The sequence below is a fragment of the Gadus chalcogrammus genome, unplaced genomic scaffold (genome assembly GCF_026213295.1).
Source record: "Gadus chalcogrammus isolate NIFS_2021 unplaced genomic scaffold, NIFS_Gcha_1.0 GACHA074, whole genome shotgun sequence".
Classification (NCBI taxonomy): Eukaryota; Metazoa; Chordata; class Actinopteri; order Gadiformes; family Gadidae; genus Gadus; species Gadus chalcogrammus.
In genome coordinates this window covers 39,428-56,234 of record NW_026613509.1, presented here as the reverse complement: position 1 = coordinate 56,234, position 16,807 = coordinate 39,428, and the positions used below count along the sequence as shown (strand labels likewise).

The window sequence follows — 16,807 nt, the reverse complement described above, 5'->3', positions numbered from 1 at the left end:
CGTTCTTTGCAGGTGTCTCCTACTCTGACCCGACCGACGCAGAACTGCTGGCCGCTGCCAACGAGGTCGACCCTCCCAGTGAGTATACGTTTTGATGTGAATACACTTGTACCACACGTGTAACGCACCTCCCTAACGCTCATATGGGTTGTCAGGCATGTCCAGGGACGCCCCGCCAGCCGCGGCCCCGCTGGAAGGACCAGCACCAGGTCCAGGACCAGGACCGATGGCCACGAGGCCTGCCTCCGGCAAAGAGGTTTGTATAATGTGTGTGTGTGTGTGTATATGATGTGTGTGTTTATGTGTGCCTGTCTGCTGAACATTCACACCCGCTAACTGTGTGTGTCTGCTGCGTGTGTATTTCAGCTGCTTCCCCTCAGCTGGAGGAAGACGCTGCCTGAACAGCAGCAGGAGTGGGTGGGCCGGGCGCTGTTCCGCAGGGACCCCAGCAGCGGGAAGGCTGTCCTCACCACACCGCCCCGACTGTGGTGGTACCCGCCAGGCGCCCGGCTCCTCTACACGCAGCCCCCCGCCACAGCCCACGCCTTCTTCCAGCGCCCCTTCTTCCTCTGGCTTCCGTATCGGATGTGGGCGTACCACCTCAAGTGCCCCACCGATGGGGGTAAGCTGATGGGCGCTGGCCTCTACAAGACCGTGCGGAGGGTCTTGGACAGGAGCGGGTGGTACTATATGGCCACAGAGTGCCCTCAGTGCCCCTCCTGCGGCAAGAAGGTGGCGGGCTGGTCGCAGGACATCCTGGAGCAGCTGGACGTTGCTCACCGTGAGGAATTCCCGGCCGTTCTGACCTACAAGTATGTCACTTTTAGTCATTCTGCGTTTACCCAGCGTTTTGTCGCTCGTGGTTAACTACGGTTAACTGTCTGTGTTCTCTGTTTCCAGGTTGTCCTGCGACAGAGCGGTGATAGCGATGCTCAAGGAGCGCACCTTGGGCAACGGCGTCTCTCGCCTCCATGCCTCCCTGGTTGAGCAGCACTCCAGGGACTGGATGCAGCGCTCCATCGCCTACCTCTCCTGTGCTCCGCAAGCTGAGGGGACCCGGAGCGGCCCAGATGGACGACGTGTCCCTGCCGACCTTCGTCAAGGTTCCCGGGCTCACCTGGTTTGGTCGGGTGTACGTGCTGGAGGCCGTGACCAGGCTGGACGAGACCAAGGCCAGGGTGACGTCGATCTTCGGCGACATTCTAAAGATGGACTCCACCAAGAAGGTGAGGTTTCTCTCTCCGTGTGCCGTCGCCTCGTATGACGTCTGTGTGCCGTCCGTCCGTCCGTGTGTCTAAACGTGTGTTTGTGTCTTGCAGATCGCCAAAAAGCTTGCGGGCGCCGCCGCCGGGTCTGCCGCCTGGATGACCAACGTTGGCAACGAGTACGGGCAGGTGAACGAGTACGGGCAGGTGCTCGTGTCCGTTCTCACCTCGGCCGAGGGGGAGGGACTGACCAACATGGCGGCCGGCCTGATGCGGCGGTACCGCGATGCCGGGAAGGCCCCTCCGCTCTTCGTGCATTGGTCACAGCTGTAGGGCTTCTCCCCGGAGTGCGTTCTCATGTGGATCGTCAGAGAGTAGCTCTGACTGTAGCGCTTGATGCATTGGTCACACCTATAGGGCTTCTCACCGGAGTGCGTTCTCATGTGGATGTTCAGGTTGCTTTTCAGACTGTAGCGCTTGATGCATTGGTCGCACCCGTAGGGCTTCTCGTCGATGTGAGTCTTCATGTGGCTCTTCAGGTGATCACTTCGACTGAAGCTCTTCGTGCATTGGTCACAGCTGTAGGGCTTCTCCCCGGAGTGAGTAATTTTGTGGATCCTCAGGGTTTTTTCCATCTGTAGCGCTTGATGCATTGGTCGCACCCATACGGCTTCTCGTCTGGTCGGGTCCTCATGTGGACGATCATATTGGCATTGTTGGGAGAAACCTGCCACCAACCATCCACCGCCAGTGGGCCCTCCCCTTTTCCGTAGACGCTCAGGATCCGCAGCTCCCCGTTGTGACTGGCCATGTGGGAGGAGCCAGGGGCGTCCACACCCAGACTCTCTGAGGTGTCGCCGCGCTGCGTGCTGCAGTCTCTGATGTCATTGCTGTCTTCTTCAGAGAGGAAAACAAAGAGAGAAAGTAATGGTTTGAATTAATTATTTGCACAAAGGGATATTTTGACACTTTCTTTCTAACGTCTTTTTGTTTATTATGCATTTCCCTTGTTCCCCTTGGGGGGGGTCAAGGGTCAAAGGCGTCAGCTGAGAAGGCACCGCTACGTCTCTGCCTTTTAAGGATGTGGGGAGGTCATAAAGACACAACCCAGGTCATCTGTTGTTTCCGATCACCTGCTTTACCAATACTGTAGTTATACTGGGAATCAGAGCGGATTCAGCATTCCTGACACCTGCCATGAAGAAGATGTAAATCATTCTACTTAGAGCTGTCCCAAACGATTATTTTTCAAACGATTATTCTAGCGATTTTTTTTTATTATTAGTCGACTAATCTAATGACAAATTTTCCCATTGATTATTTTTTCAGTTACCGATTACTTCACATTACTTCATCAATGTAACTTTTCACACAATATGGATATCAAAACATTTGTTGTTAAAATATCAGCATTTATTAAACATTTCTTTAACATGCCACTTTTTTGTGCAATAACATTGTGCAAACACGGCACTAAAATTGTGCAAACTGCAAAATAGCGCATTTTGATGCCATATGTAGTATCTAACAAATGAACAAAATAAGTCAATCAGGAGGAATATACCAAATATAAAAGTACTGTTCTACTCCTTCCTCACTCTCTCATTGTGCAAACTGAAAAATAATGCACTACCACCTCAGAGACCCAACTTCGAAAAGGATTTACGTAATTTAAATTGTCAACTTGTAGTGTGTGTTTACTACTTAGAACTTGTTGATAGATCGTGGAATTTCGACAGTCAACAGCTAGACTAGAACTACATAACATGACAAAAGTTCTCTTTTCACCAGAGTATAAAATCCGAACCCGACAAAGTCTATTCATAATATTGTAATGACCACGGAAGAGGCAGTGAATGAAGTGATTAGACAGCTTATTAGATACCTAATAAACCGTTGGAACACGCAAGACCGGTCACCATACCAACGCTGGTAAACAAACCCTCGGAGCTCGGCCGAGTTTTATACCACCAGCCTCCGTTTTCCCGCTACTGCTTGCCGCCACCATTGTTATGAATTTAAACGATTGGCGACTAGCGTTCTGGTGCATATTTACCGCCACGACTGGAGTGAGAGTAGCGGGGGGGGGGGGAGGCGACGCGTCAACGCAAATTATTCACGTTGACGAATTTTTGAAGTCGACTAATCGTCCCAGCTCTAATTCTACTATAAACTCTATAGTAGTCCTGGTGTTTTTGCAGGGTGCCGGTCATGATGCTTTTCAAAAGAGGACCAGCGCAGTTAGAATCGAGTACATTCTCAGATGGTAGGTCAGTTTGCTTGCATGGATGCAATGTGTATTACTAACCTACGGCGGGCAAGCCTCCACCAATATCCTCTTCAACCTTGATTGAATGGTGTCTGGGGTCTCCGGCTTTCCACTTAAAGAAGGAAACACATTTTAATTTCCTTTTATTTGCACAGAATAGATGTTAATCCCCATTTACGATAGACTGGGTTCCCCCAACCTGTTCTGACGGCGATTTGAATTCGCCCTTCAGAAGGGTCTGGAGTAGAGCAATTCATATCTTTCTGCTTCCGACACGTTTTTGGAGGAGCTGTCACACCAAAATTGTACCGGACGATCGCGTCGAACGATGACGTAGGAAGGTTCATGAATATTCACAAACATTCGCGCTCATTCATTGAGCGTCACAAGACGAAATAACATTAAGCAGATAACACTTATTTTACAAATGACATTTATTCTTGTTGCTAACTTTATATTTGCATTGTATGTAATTTTTTAATGTCATTTAGCTAGTAAACTGAGTGTATTAACATAAGCTAGCTAGACTATGATACATTTAAAAACACTAGCTAAATTCAATACAAATATAAAGTAAAAAAAAGTGGGTAACCCTTCCTTTTACAGTCCCCTAATTACTAGGTATTTACCCGGTACATACATGGTAAATCATAGTGTATTACTGGGTAATTGCCACTGGTAATAAGAAGGTAAATACAGAGGTAGTTACCCGGTAAATACATGGTAAATCATAGTGTATTACTGGGTAATTACCACTGGTAATAAGAAGGTAAATACAGAGGAATTATCCGGTCAATTATAGTGTATTACTGTGTAATTACCACTGGTAAGAAGGTAAATACAGAGGAATTAATGCTGAAGTACTAAGTAAAACCTCCACTATTACCCATCAACTCAACTAAGTAGCGTGTAGTTGTAACCGTTTTAGGTTGGTAATAACTCCAATATTGTGTACTTCCTAGGAAATTAGGCAACCAATTCTTATAAACACCTATTATCCAATGTTTATGTTGGTAACAGCCCAAATTTAATGATGTACTATCTAGAAATTAGCATAGTGCTTTCCAATAAAATACTTTTTCTTAGTTATTATTCATAGCTAGACCCATTTAGAAAGGGTTTATTCGATTTACCACTATGGAATTACTTACCTGGTAACAACCTCTGCAGGAACAGTTTTCCTCTAGTGTCATGGTACATCTTCTTAAATACTGGGTACGAAGCCGTTTGTTTCCATGGTATTACCAGGTTCTTACCATATAATTTATAATAGATTCCATTATCCATGCAGTCAACTCAAACATGTACCATGTACGTTCTGCGACGTTACCAAGTAAAACACGACAATTTACCCAGTAAGTAAGCTGAAACTGTACTGTAAAAGGAAGCCTCGCTTGTTTCCATGGTATTACCAGGTTCTTACCATATAATTTGTAATACATTATTCCCTTTTCCATGCAGTCAACACAAACTTGTACCATGTACGTTCTGAGACGTTACCAAGTAAAACACGACAATTTACCCAGTAATTAAGCTGAAACTGTACTGTAAAAGGAAGCCTCGTTTATTTCATGGTATTACCAGGTTCTTACCATATCATTTGTAATACATTATTCCCTTTTCCATGCAGTCAACACAAACTTGTACAATGTACGTTCTGCGACGTTACCAAGTAAAACACGACAATTTACCCAGTAAGTAAGCTGAAACTGTACTGTAAAAGGAAGCCTAGTTTGTTTCCATGGTATTACCAGGCTCTTACCATATAAGTTGTAACTGGTTATTCCCTTTTCCATGCAATCAACACAAACCATATATGTTCTGCAACATCGTTCACCAGTAGTTAAGCACTTTAATTGTTGTTATAAAACCCCAAACCACTGTTGATGAAAGGCATATTAAAATTAAACAAAATCAAAGGCTTATCTTTCAAACAATGCATATCTCACAAACAGGCACTGAACACTGAAGAAATCTGACAAAAAAAAGAGCCGTCCACATCAACTCAATTTAAATGTTACTGATGGTGTTTTCATAAAACACATGACATTGTTATGGCGAGTGACCACAAGGAAGACTGCTTCAACCTCTTCCATTTGAATAAGCGGTGAATGCCATGCAGCAATCTGCCTATGGGAGCATCTTTGTGGTCATTCACAAACCAATGAGTCCACTCGATGAATGAGAGATGACTCTTTAGTGTCTTCTCTGTGAGGTATCCCTGCAGTCTCCACATCTGGGATTTGAAGGCTGACCAAGACCTGACCAGGTACCTCCAAATCTCCCCTTCCATACTGTAATAAAGAATCAGAGGACAAGAAAATAAACATTAGGACTGTCAATTAATGAACATTTCTAGAACATGTAGAACTCAAAGATTATTTTGTTTATTAGTTTAAAAAAGGATGCTGGTCCTCTGGCCATTGTGTTTGGTCATATTGAAAAGAGAAAAAGGCATAGCCATAAATACAGTTAATAGGACGGGAGGGGACAGGCTGTTAGCTCCGGTTAGCACTTTAGCATCGAGCTAGCGGAGCTTCTGTCATTCAAATAACTCGGACATGTTGTTTAAAACCTATAACACCCAATTTATTAAAATATCCGGATTTAATCGGGCTCTCTCCCATAAGTACAGTTAATAGGACGGGAAGAGACAGGCTCTGTTAGCCCCGGTTAGCGCGATGCTAAAGAGCAGCTCTACCGGAGCATGCCACCTCAACAGGTGCAAGTTAGCCTCCGGTTTGATATTTGCCGAATATTCGGTTTACCACCCAATCGGATTCATCAACATAAGTGCAATACATTACGGGCTTAGTATGTTGAGGACGGTAACTGGAGGTAACTGTGCTAATATATTGCATTATTGTTAAACGGGATGCAATTAATAATTTCAAATATAGTTTAGTCGATTTTTGTCGAATATTAAACTATTAACTGCATTATGATTAACTATATTACAATATATTTGTGTGATTAATTTCCTCAAACAATTCCATGGTAACGTCTCTGCCACCAGTCGGTGAGTGTAACTTGCTGACGGTCCCTAAAACAGGTAGCAGCCAGAACGTAAATTACGTTGTTGCACAGACATCGATGGCGCCAACATGTGTTTGTGATTTTTCGCGATACGGTGTCCTAAACCGTCCTCAACATACTAAGCCCGTAATGTATTGCACTTATGTTGATGAATCCGATTGGGTGGTAAACCGAATATCCGGCGAATATCAAACCGGAGGCTAATGGAAAAGGGAATAATGTATTACAAATTATATGGTAAGAACCTGGTAATACCATGGAAACAAACGAGGCTTCCTTTTACAGTACAGTTTCAGCTTAATTACTGGGTAAATTGTCGTGTTTTACTTGGTAACGTCGCAGAACGTACATGGTACAAGTTTGTGTTGACTGCATGGAAAAGGGAATAATGTATTACAAATTATATGGTAAGAACCTGGTAGTACCATGGAAACAAACGAGGCTTCCTTTTACAGTACAGTTTCAGCTTAATTACTGGGTAAATTGTTTTACTTGGTAACGTCGCAGAACGTACATGGTACAAGTTTGTGTTGACTGCATGGAAAAGGGAATAATGTATTACAAATTATATGGTAAGAACCTGGTAATACCATGGAAATAAACGAGGCTCCCTTTTACAGTACAGTTTCAGCTTAATTACTGGTTAAATTGGTGTGTTTTACTTGGTAATGTCGCAGAACGTACATGGTACAAGTTTGTCTTGACTGCATGGATAATGGAATGTATCTATTATCAATTTTATGGTAAGAACCTGGTAATACCATGGAAACAAACGGCTTTGTACCCAGTATTTAAGAAGATGTACCATAACACTAGAGGAAAACTGTTCCTGCAGAGGTTGTTACCAGGTAAGTAATTCCATAGTGGTAAATCGAATAAACCCTTTCTAAATGGGTGCAGCTACGAATAATAACTAAGAAAATGTATTTTATTGGAAAGCACTATGCTAATTTCGAGATAGTACATCATTAAACTTGGGCTGTTAACAACATAAACCATGGATAATAGGTGTTTATAAGAATTGGTTGCCTAATTTCCTAGGAAGTACACAATATCGGAGTTATTACCAACCTAAAACAGTTACAACTACACACTACTTAGTTGAGTTGATGGGTAATAGTGGAGGTTTTACTTAGTACTTCAGCTGTAATTCCTCTGTATTTACCTTCTTTTTACCAGCGGTAATTACACAGTAATACACTATAATTTACCGTATAATTCCTCTGTATTTACCTTCTTATTACCAGTGGTAATTACCCATTAATACACTATGATTTATCATGCATTTGCTGGGTAACTACCTCTGTATTTACCTTCTTATTACCAGTGGTAATTACCCAGTAATACACTGATTTACCATGCATGTACCAGGTAAATACCTAGTAATTAGGGGACTGTAAAAGGAAGGGTTACCAAAAAGTGTTGTCTGTATTAAGGCTGCAACAACGAATCGATAAAAATCGATTACTAAATGCGTTCGCAACGAATTTGGTCGTCGATTCGTTGTGTCGCGCGATTAATAAGTTACTCATAGGCGCAGCACTGTTTACAGCCATCCGCGGACAGGTTGGTTCACGGTTCATGCACGCCCACAGCGAGCTTTAGTGTGAGCGACCACAGCTTGTATTTTGGTCATAACTTAAAACTGGACTGTAGGCCACTAGGCCTACATAAAAGTGTTGTACCTTCACTGTCTTTGGGTTAAAAAAACTCCTTCAACTCAGTATCCGTCTAGTCCAACCGAAAACTCTGTCAGCTGCTGCTGCTGCAGAGGTTGTGCAGACGGGCTCGGAGTCGGCACCGCGTGCATCAACAGTCATTCAAAGCAGCGGTAGTAATCACACAACCGGACGGTGTAGAAAGTCCCCTCAGTTAAAAATAGTAATGCAGTTTTTAAATCCATGTTAAAATCGGCAGGATATAGAGCTAGTTAGCTTAAAAAAAATAACTAACCAATGGTCACAAACAGTGTCAAATGTCATGCAGGGGTTGACACTAAGGTTTCAAAAGCACTTGCCCATCGGGCAAGTACAGGTCAGGTTCAACTTGCCCGAATGTAATGTTCACTTGCCCAAATTATAATCAGAATCGTGAACGGGCCTCTTTTTGCCAGGCACCCGGCCTGGTTTTGGGGGGGGCTCAGAAAAATCATCCTAGCTCAGAGACTGAAGCTGAATGTTGGCTTCCACACATGTTGTGTTTAAAAAATAACAAACTTCTCTTTGTTTACTTATTTATCGAGCGGTCACATCGTGCCATGAAGTGATTTCAGTCCACCGTTGCAACCTATTAAAGCTATCGCCAAGTTATATGTAGACCTGCATGATTTGATGCAAATGTACTTAACTAAATGTCAGAGGTAGTGGCAAAGATATGTCTTTTTTAACTTTCAAGTTTCTTGTAGCTCCAACTATCACAATCGCGTTTCTAGTTGGGTTGTCAGTCACGATACTGGATTTTCTAACTTCAACACTATTCCTGGAAAATCATCGATATTCTATACCATTTTCGATATCAGGGGAAAAGTTTTTTTCAGGAAAGACCAAAGTAAATAGATTATATCTCCACAACTGCAAGGGCCATAATGTCATCTTTGGGCCAAAAGAAAGATTGTTGTGCATGTGAAATATTTAATGGGGATAATACTTGGTTAAAGTGAATAAAGCCATGGAACACAGCATAAGTGGAAGATAACATTTCCACCTGAAATAATTATCAGTATCAGTTGGTCGTTATCAGTTGGGAGCGCTGTCTTACTATGAGACACAAATAAAGGTAGATATCTTACAATTTTGACACTTGACACCTCTATTTAAAGTTCAGGGCAATCGAATGCACCAAGCCAAACACTCGCAAATAAATATATGGCCACTAGATTGCGCTGAAGAATATGTTTTATGATTGAAGGCAATTTACCTATTTCCTAAGAAACCTTCTCTTATTCATTGATTGAAAACACCATGTAAAGTTGCAAAATTTGGCCCAGATACTGGATAATCTGTTTATGGTGGTTTTATTCGATCAGAATCAACTTTGTGGACAACGATCACAAAGGTAATACTTCATTTTTGGTTGTTAAAAGAAAAGGGGACGTTTCTTCTTAAGTTGTTATTTGCGAGTTTTAGTCACAGAATGATATGGTTTGGACTGTTGGAATAAGTGGAGGCTCAGCTTTCATGTAATATATACAGTAGTTTGTGAGGGTCCAATTTCGTGAAAAAGATCGCTATTGCTGTGTGCATGTGCACAGTTATGAAACCCAAAACCGTGTTCTTGACTTTCCTTGATAATTTGCCTCAATCCAAAGTACTTCCAAACTGCACTCCTCCATCACTACTCCATTTAACTTCTACCTAAACCGTTCGCGGAGGTGCTGCACTTGAGATGCTAGCTGCGTTGGCTAACCTTTAGCGAATCACTGCCAGAGACCGCACTGCGAGTGAGTGACAGAAGGCGGGGCTATATTCGCACTGAAGCGATGCGTGTCTGTTAACTCGCTTTCCGAGAGAAGAGAAGACAGCGCGCTGATCAATTGCAAATACTTCTATTTTGTGTGGTTTACCGGAACAAAAGGTTGTTCTGCAGTTTCTAAAAACATTTGAATAAATAGCTTTTATGTTAACATCCACCCAAAATCCACTTGCCCGTTCGGGCAACCAGAAAAAATCTCAACCTGCCCAAACATTTTTTTTACTTGCCCCGGGCAAGCGGGCAACCGTTAGTGTCAACCCCTGTCATGTGTTCAGGTCGGCTCAGTAATATGATTGATGCGTTCAAATGCAGCAGTAAAAAAAAAATAATAATTGAGATTTTGGTGAAAACTTGTTTTCCCAGTAATATAAAATAGTCAAGATAGAATTATGACCCGTTTAATGTCCCATCTTGAACTATCATCTTATCAGCAATTAAAGCAATAATACAAGTTCTAGTTCAAGGAGTCTCGAAAATGGTAGCAATAGGTTTGACCGGTTAACCATGGACATCCCTTATATACATATAAAAGTATATCATACATTGTATGTTTTTTTTTTGTGTTATCCCAGTTATGTTTGTTTAATCTTTTTATTATTTAATATTACTTTTGATAGTTCCGGGACGTTGGAGCAATAAACTGGTGTTTTAACACTTCAGTCTGCACTGTGAATTTGAAGTAATGTTCAGTTTTTGAATAAAGATGCGGCAATTCAAATATATATATATTTTTTTTTTCTATCCGATTCATCGATTAATCGAAAAAATAATCAACAGATTAATCGATTATTAAAATAATCGTTAGTTGCAGCCCTAGTCTGTATTATGTTATTTCTTCTTTGGCAATATGAGCGCAAATGTTTTGAAACCTGTCTAGCAACACACAGAATCAGTTGAACTAGGCCCGTTGATCAAGCCTCTTGTGCTGAAGAAAATGACAGCAGCTTCCCCAGACCAACGAGTCTGGCAATAGCCAGGCTACACTTACGACTCATTAAATCATAGAGGTGTGTGCTTTCTAGAGGTGTGTGCTGGAGTTGTAACAGAGGACGCCTCTCATTTGGATGCTGAATAAGAAGATGATTTCCAACCTGCACACTCAGCTCCTCGTCGCGGACCAGCCACTCGCCGCGCTCCAGGCTCTTGGCCGCGCTGTGGTCCGCAGACAGCGAGTTCAGGGGCTCCACTTCTGACGAGGTGAAGAGGGTGATATGGCCGTCCACCGCCAGTGGGCCCTCCCCTTTACCGTAGACGCTCAGGATCCGCAACTCCCCGCTGTGACTGGACATGTGGGAGGAGCCAGGGGCGTCCACACCCAGACTCTCCGAGGTGTCGCCAAAGGCATCACAGTCTTCTGCAGAGGGAGAAAAAAAAAGAACAAGTAATTGTATTGATACACTGTTTGCATAAAAGGAGGAAGTGTGTATTTGTACACATGAAATAAACTTTTTAAATGCATGTTTATTAGGGCTGTAACGATATGCATATCGAAACCGGAATCACGACACTCAAAACCACAAACCTGTCTCGCGGTGTGAGAAGGCACAAGCGCGATACGCCCTTTCTAACTCTCCGGTCAAATTGTCAGATGGAAATTTGCTAATAATCTGTCTAAGTAATAGTCTTCTGACACCGCCCCCTCTTATCGATGCCGTAAGTCTGCGACGAGATGCCCTCTCTGTGATGACAGCTCTCCGTGGCTACGGAGGATTGCATTTCTCCACAGCCTGCGAAGTCCTCATATGCGATATGAACGACATTTATCCAGAGTGGGACAAATGTGAAAAAATAGCCTGTGTGATCCTGTCTCTAGTGTTTTGTGTGCTTTGAACGGCAGTTGGTCTGCTTATAGGTCGGAATGAAGCGGCCACCGATTGACGGGATGGGTACTTTATTCTACCGGACTCGTTTGTTTCTTCACTAGACACACACACACACGCTACCGCTCGCTCTCCTTGCTCGTCCACTCACTCGCTGACGTCACACACACACACACACACATACATACGCTACTCGTAACACTGCCTCGTTATCGCGAATTAGATGTTCATGTTTTTTCCCCATCTATTTGAAAGATAGGCTATTAAACATGTTGCATTCTATCCGGCCTGATTATGTCATTAATTAAGCTACATAGCCTAATAAGAATCTATAATAGGTTTTTGCCTACCTGCAAGCATCCTCCAACAGCAATCTGGTTATTTATTTATTAATGTAGCGATACATTAATAGTATTCTTTCTGTTCAAATCTGATCAGTGTTCCAAAATATTTTTTATTAAATGTTACATTAAGTTTATTGTTTAAGTGTTGTTTAAGATTAAAAAAAAATCGTGGGATGTATCGAACAGTGGGTCAAAAATCTTGATCCAAACCGAATCGTGAGTTGGTTTATTGTTACAGCCCTAATGTTTATGTAACATTGAGACCGAGGGTTTAAAATGTGTACTGCAGACAAAGATTCAGAGTTTTGGAGAGGGATGTCTCCTCCAGCACCCTCCCCCCCTAGACTCAAAGCTCAAGCGGGGGCCAGGTGGAGGACACCGAACGAACACCAGCGCAAAATGATCTGAGCATGACATGCGAGACAAGCGCAATTATTCTATTTTGACAATAGCAAGTGACAACGTGTCCTTCCAGGTAAGCTGATCAGCTAACATTTATACATTTTGAGTTCATTGATCTTTGAGAATAATAAACCAGCTCATGTGATATTAATCTTGAAACCCTTCTGGGCTCTTGACTGATTCCATCTTTGAAATACAACTCCCAAGTTTGACTCGTGTTTAAGAGGGCGCTGGTCATGATGCTTTTCCAAAGAGGACCAGGCTTTTCAGCGCGGATAGAATCGAGTACATTCTCAGTTGATCCAGGTTGTTTGATACCATGGATGCAATGTGTGTTACTAACCTACAGAGGGCATGCCTCCACCAATATCCTCTTCAACCTTGATTGAAATGGTGTCTGGGGTCTGCTGCTTTCCACATAAAGAAGGAAACACACACAAGACATTATTTCATTTGCACAGAATAGTTTTTAATCCCCACTTACGACTCATTAAATGATAAAGGAGTGTGCTTTATAAGGGTGAGTGCTGGAGTTGTCACAGAGGAAGCCTCTCATGTGGATGCTGAATAAGAAGATGATTTCCAACCTGCACACTCAGCTCCTCGCGGCAGACCAACCGCTCGCCGCGCTCCAGGCTCTTGGCCGCGCAGTGGTCCGCAGAGAGCGAGTTCAGGGCCTCCACTTCTGACGCTGTGAAGAGGGTGTCATGGCAGTCCACCGCCAGTGGGCCCTCCCCTTTACTGTAGACGCTCAGGATGCGCAGCTCCCCGCTGTGACTGGACATGTGGGAGGAGCCAGGGGCGTCCACGCCCAGACTCTCCGAGGTGACGCCGCGCTGCGTGCTACGGTCTCCAAAGGCTTCGCAGACACAGAGGGTTTAGAATGTGTACTTCAGACAAAGATTCAGAGTTTTGGAGAGGGACGTCTCCTCCAGCACCCTCCCCCCTAGACTCAAAGCTCAAGCGGGGGCCAGGTGGAGGACACTGAACGAACACCAGCGCAAAATGATCTGAGCACAACATGACATGCGAGACAAGCGCAATCATTCTATTTTGACGATAACAATGCTGTGTTCCAATATCCGTACCATCCGTACTTACTAGACTTAGTTTGAGTACGTAGGCGATCCAATTCAGATCGGGCGAAAATATGTGTACTGAAAGGACCCGGATGGTGTACTCAAAACGGTCAAATCGCGAAGTGTAAATCGATTTACACATTTCGTACTCAACGGCAGCAATCTTAGCTACGTAGAGGAAGAGGGCGGACAGGCTAAGCCAAAGTTTGCGCATTTTCCACATGGCCTGCATTAATGGAGTCATTTTGTAGTTTTTATAGCTTATTATAGCTGCCAGGCGTAAAGAGTTCACCGTTCAAAGCGGGATGATTATTGCGGGGGAGGAGCCGCGGCAGCAGTCGTGATCGTAATTTCCGGTTAGTGCACCACGGAGTATTCGATTTGGAACAACACTGACATCGGAAAATTAGCACACTTAGTGAGTGCGGATAGTGTACTACGTTTAAGGGTACTCATGGAAGTATGGTTATTGGAACACAGCACAAGTGACAACGTGTCCTTCCCTGTAAGCTGATCAGCTAACATTCATGAATTGTGAATTCATTGATCTTTGAGAATAATAAACCAGCTCATGTGATATCGGTCTTGAAACCCTTCTGGGCTCTTGACTGATTCCATCTTTGAAATACAACTCCCAAGTTTGACTCGTGTTTAACAGGGCGCTGGTCATGATTCTTTTCCAAAGAGGACCAGGCATTTCAGCGCAGTTAGAATCGAGTACATTCTCAGTTGATCCAGGTTGTTTGCTTGCATGGATGCAATGTGTATTACTAACCTACAGCGGGCATGCCTCCACCAATATCTTCTTCAACCTTGATTGAAATGGTGTCTGGGGTCTGTTGCTTTCCACATAAAGAAGGAAACACACACACAAGACATTATTTCATTTGCACAGAATAGTTTTTAATCCCCATTTACGACTCATTAAATCATAAAGGAGTGTGCTTTCCAAGGGTGTGTGCTGGAGTTGTAACAGAGGAAGTGTAACCCCTCTTTGCCTTATGAGGTTACAGGTATTTTTGGGTTTCGGTTTCAATTCGAAGTTGGACCAGTTACCAGGATTCTAGGTTAACGCTCATGGAGCCCAGGATGGAACATCAACATTGACCACACTCACACAAAACATAGTTTCAGAACTGTATTGTTAACAACAATTTTCAACATGGAAAATAATAAAATGCGCGCAAAATAAAATAGCAATATAAAGAAATGTCTTTATGGTCTTCTCTTCCTTGATATGAGCTCAGTTTATATCGTTGGGGCCCTTTGATCTTCGTGTTTCCTACCACACCGCAGGTTTGGGAGGTAGTTCAGTTGACTCTGTTCCTTAGTTCCGGCTCACCATCTGGTTATCTCCAGCGGATGTCTGGAAGCTGCCTGGTGGCTATCCAGTGCTGGTCTCCTATCTATCGTTGAATACCGGTGTCGCTGATGTCCCCTCGACATCGAGCGTCACCAATTCAAATCCTTCACAAAAACCTGACCTGTAGAACAGGCCACATTCATACATCTCAGTAAATTACAACAGGCCATTGTTTCAGTTAAAATAAATAATAACATAAATATGACCTATATATTAATTTAAATCAATTAACAAAAATATATTATCCACATAGGTCTCACTTTACCAGTGAATGAAATAAAAACTCAAATAACTCAAAATAGCCTTTTAGCATCAATTGTCCGAATTAAATAATAATTGTCCGAATAAAATAATGAATCCCCTTTTTTCTCTCCTTCCATACAATGCCCACAATAGCTTAACATTTAGAATTACCCCACGGTGTTAGCAGTTAACTCGTGCGTTAGCTCGAGTTCAATGCTAATTCGCCTTGGTCGCTACACTAGCGGCTAACGCACAAGGTTTCAATTTAGCAGTTAGCGACAAGTTCGCACTGACGCACACACACCTCCACTCGACGCTCCCCACATTCAAAAGACACATTAAACTCACCGCCGAGCGGGCAACATCAACTGTGGACTGTTGAGTCAGCTCGCGGTGTTTTCCAACTACTTCTAGATACTTTTAACTACTTCTAGATATTCTTCAATCGTGCAACCGAACGGTGCGTTCTATTTCATGTAGGCTACGCCGTCTAGGCTCCGCCTTATGGGCTTGTCCCGTGCGCGCGCTTGCGCGCGCTGAAAATTCAAACTATGCACCTATCAGCGTGGGCACCGCCCACATTTCCCACGGTATCGTGTCTATATAACGCGGTGTATACCGTCGCTCATCCTCCCTTTTCTTTCAGCACTTGTGCTTATCAGCGAGAAATTGAGAACTACTATTAAGAAGATGAGAACTTCAACACGGATCTCCCAAGCCGGTGGCAGCGGCTCGGGCGAGGCCGCGGACAAACGGCCCTTTTCAGGGCCACCTGAGAGCGCTCCTAGAGCTAGGTCCTTTTCAGGACTCCTATGCGCCTCCTGTCCCGCCTCCCTGGCACCGGGTGACGGGCACTTGGCGTGCTTTTGGTGCCTCGGCGCCGACCACGCCGCGGCTGCTATGGCGGCCCCCGTCTCCTGTGTCGCCTGCCGGGAGCTGCCTGAAGAGGGGATCCTCTCCAGGCATCTCTTCTTTTCCCCTGCGGTGGAAATGGCTGACGCCATCGACCTATTCGGACCTGACGTCGACGATGGCATCATCGACGCCTCCCTGGACGACGTCTTCGGCGACTCGGCGTCCGGTTTTTCCCGCTCTCGGGTTACAACCGCCACCGTCATACAACACGAGGGTCCGCGCCGGATGACCGATCTCTTCCGGGAGATCATGGGTGAGGCGGCGGCCATCAAAGGGATTCCCATGCCGGCCCCGCCTCTCGCCCCCGTATCTGACGATATGCAGGGCGAGTGCTTTCGCACCCCATCTTTTTCCCGGCGGGTTACCCAGTGCCCCTTGTTCCCGCCTTTGCAGCACTTGATTATTGCTGCCGGTGAGGACCCTTCGACCCTGAAGGCTCCGGTAAGATCCTACACGGATTTCACCAACGTGGAGGGGTGGGCCGATACTCAGGCGAGGGGGATCCCTCGTCTGGAGCCTCCCCTGGCAGCGCTTCTCTGTCCGGGCGCCGGATGGCTCCTTAACGAAAAGCCGCTGCCCCCCGACCGCCTCCAGAAGCAGATTGTCGGCCTAACGGACAGGGTGTTCGTTTGTGCCTCTCAATCCGCGGCGGCGGTCAAC

The 16,807-nt window shown here is 44.5% G+C and overlaps 1 protein-coding gene across 4 annotated transcripts; it reads right to left on the bottom strand.

Annotated features, from left to right (window-relative positions):
• Positions 1–4,179: 4,179 nt before the first annotated feature.
• LOC130378381 (uncharacterized) lies at positions 4,180–15,695 on the bottom strand. 4 transcript variants are annotated; one of them, XM_056585161.1, is made up of 8 exons: positions 15,581–15,695; positions 14,969–15,110; positions 14,402–14,462; positions 13,135–13,406; positions 12,891–12,957; positions 11,073–11,335; positions 4,947–5,768; positions 4,180–4,432 (listed from the first exon to the last, which is right to left on the bottom strand). In XM_056585161.1, the coding sequence occupies exons 2-7, from the start codon at positions 14,969–14,971 to the stop codon at positions 5,625–5,627; spliced, it is 810 nt and encodes a 269-aa protein (XP_056441136.1). In that variant the 5' UTR covers positions 14,972–15,110; positions 15,581–15,695; the 3' UTR covers positions 4,180–4,432; positions 4,947–5,624. The 4 variants fall into 4 exon arrangements, with proteins under 4 accessions (XP_056441136.1, XP_056441133.1, XP_056441135.1 ...); XM_056585158.1 differs by having other exon boundaries at positions 4,198–4,432; positions 14,402–14,468; XM_056585160.1 differs by having other exon boundaries at positions 4,199–4,432; positions 12,891–12,954; positions 14,402–14,468.
• Between the last annotated feature and the right edge of the window lie 1,112 nt (positions 15,696–16,807).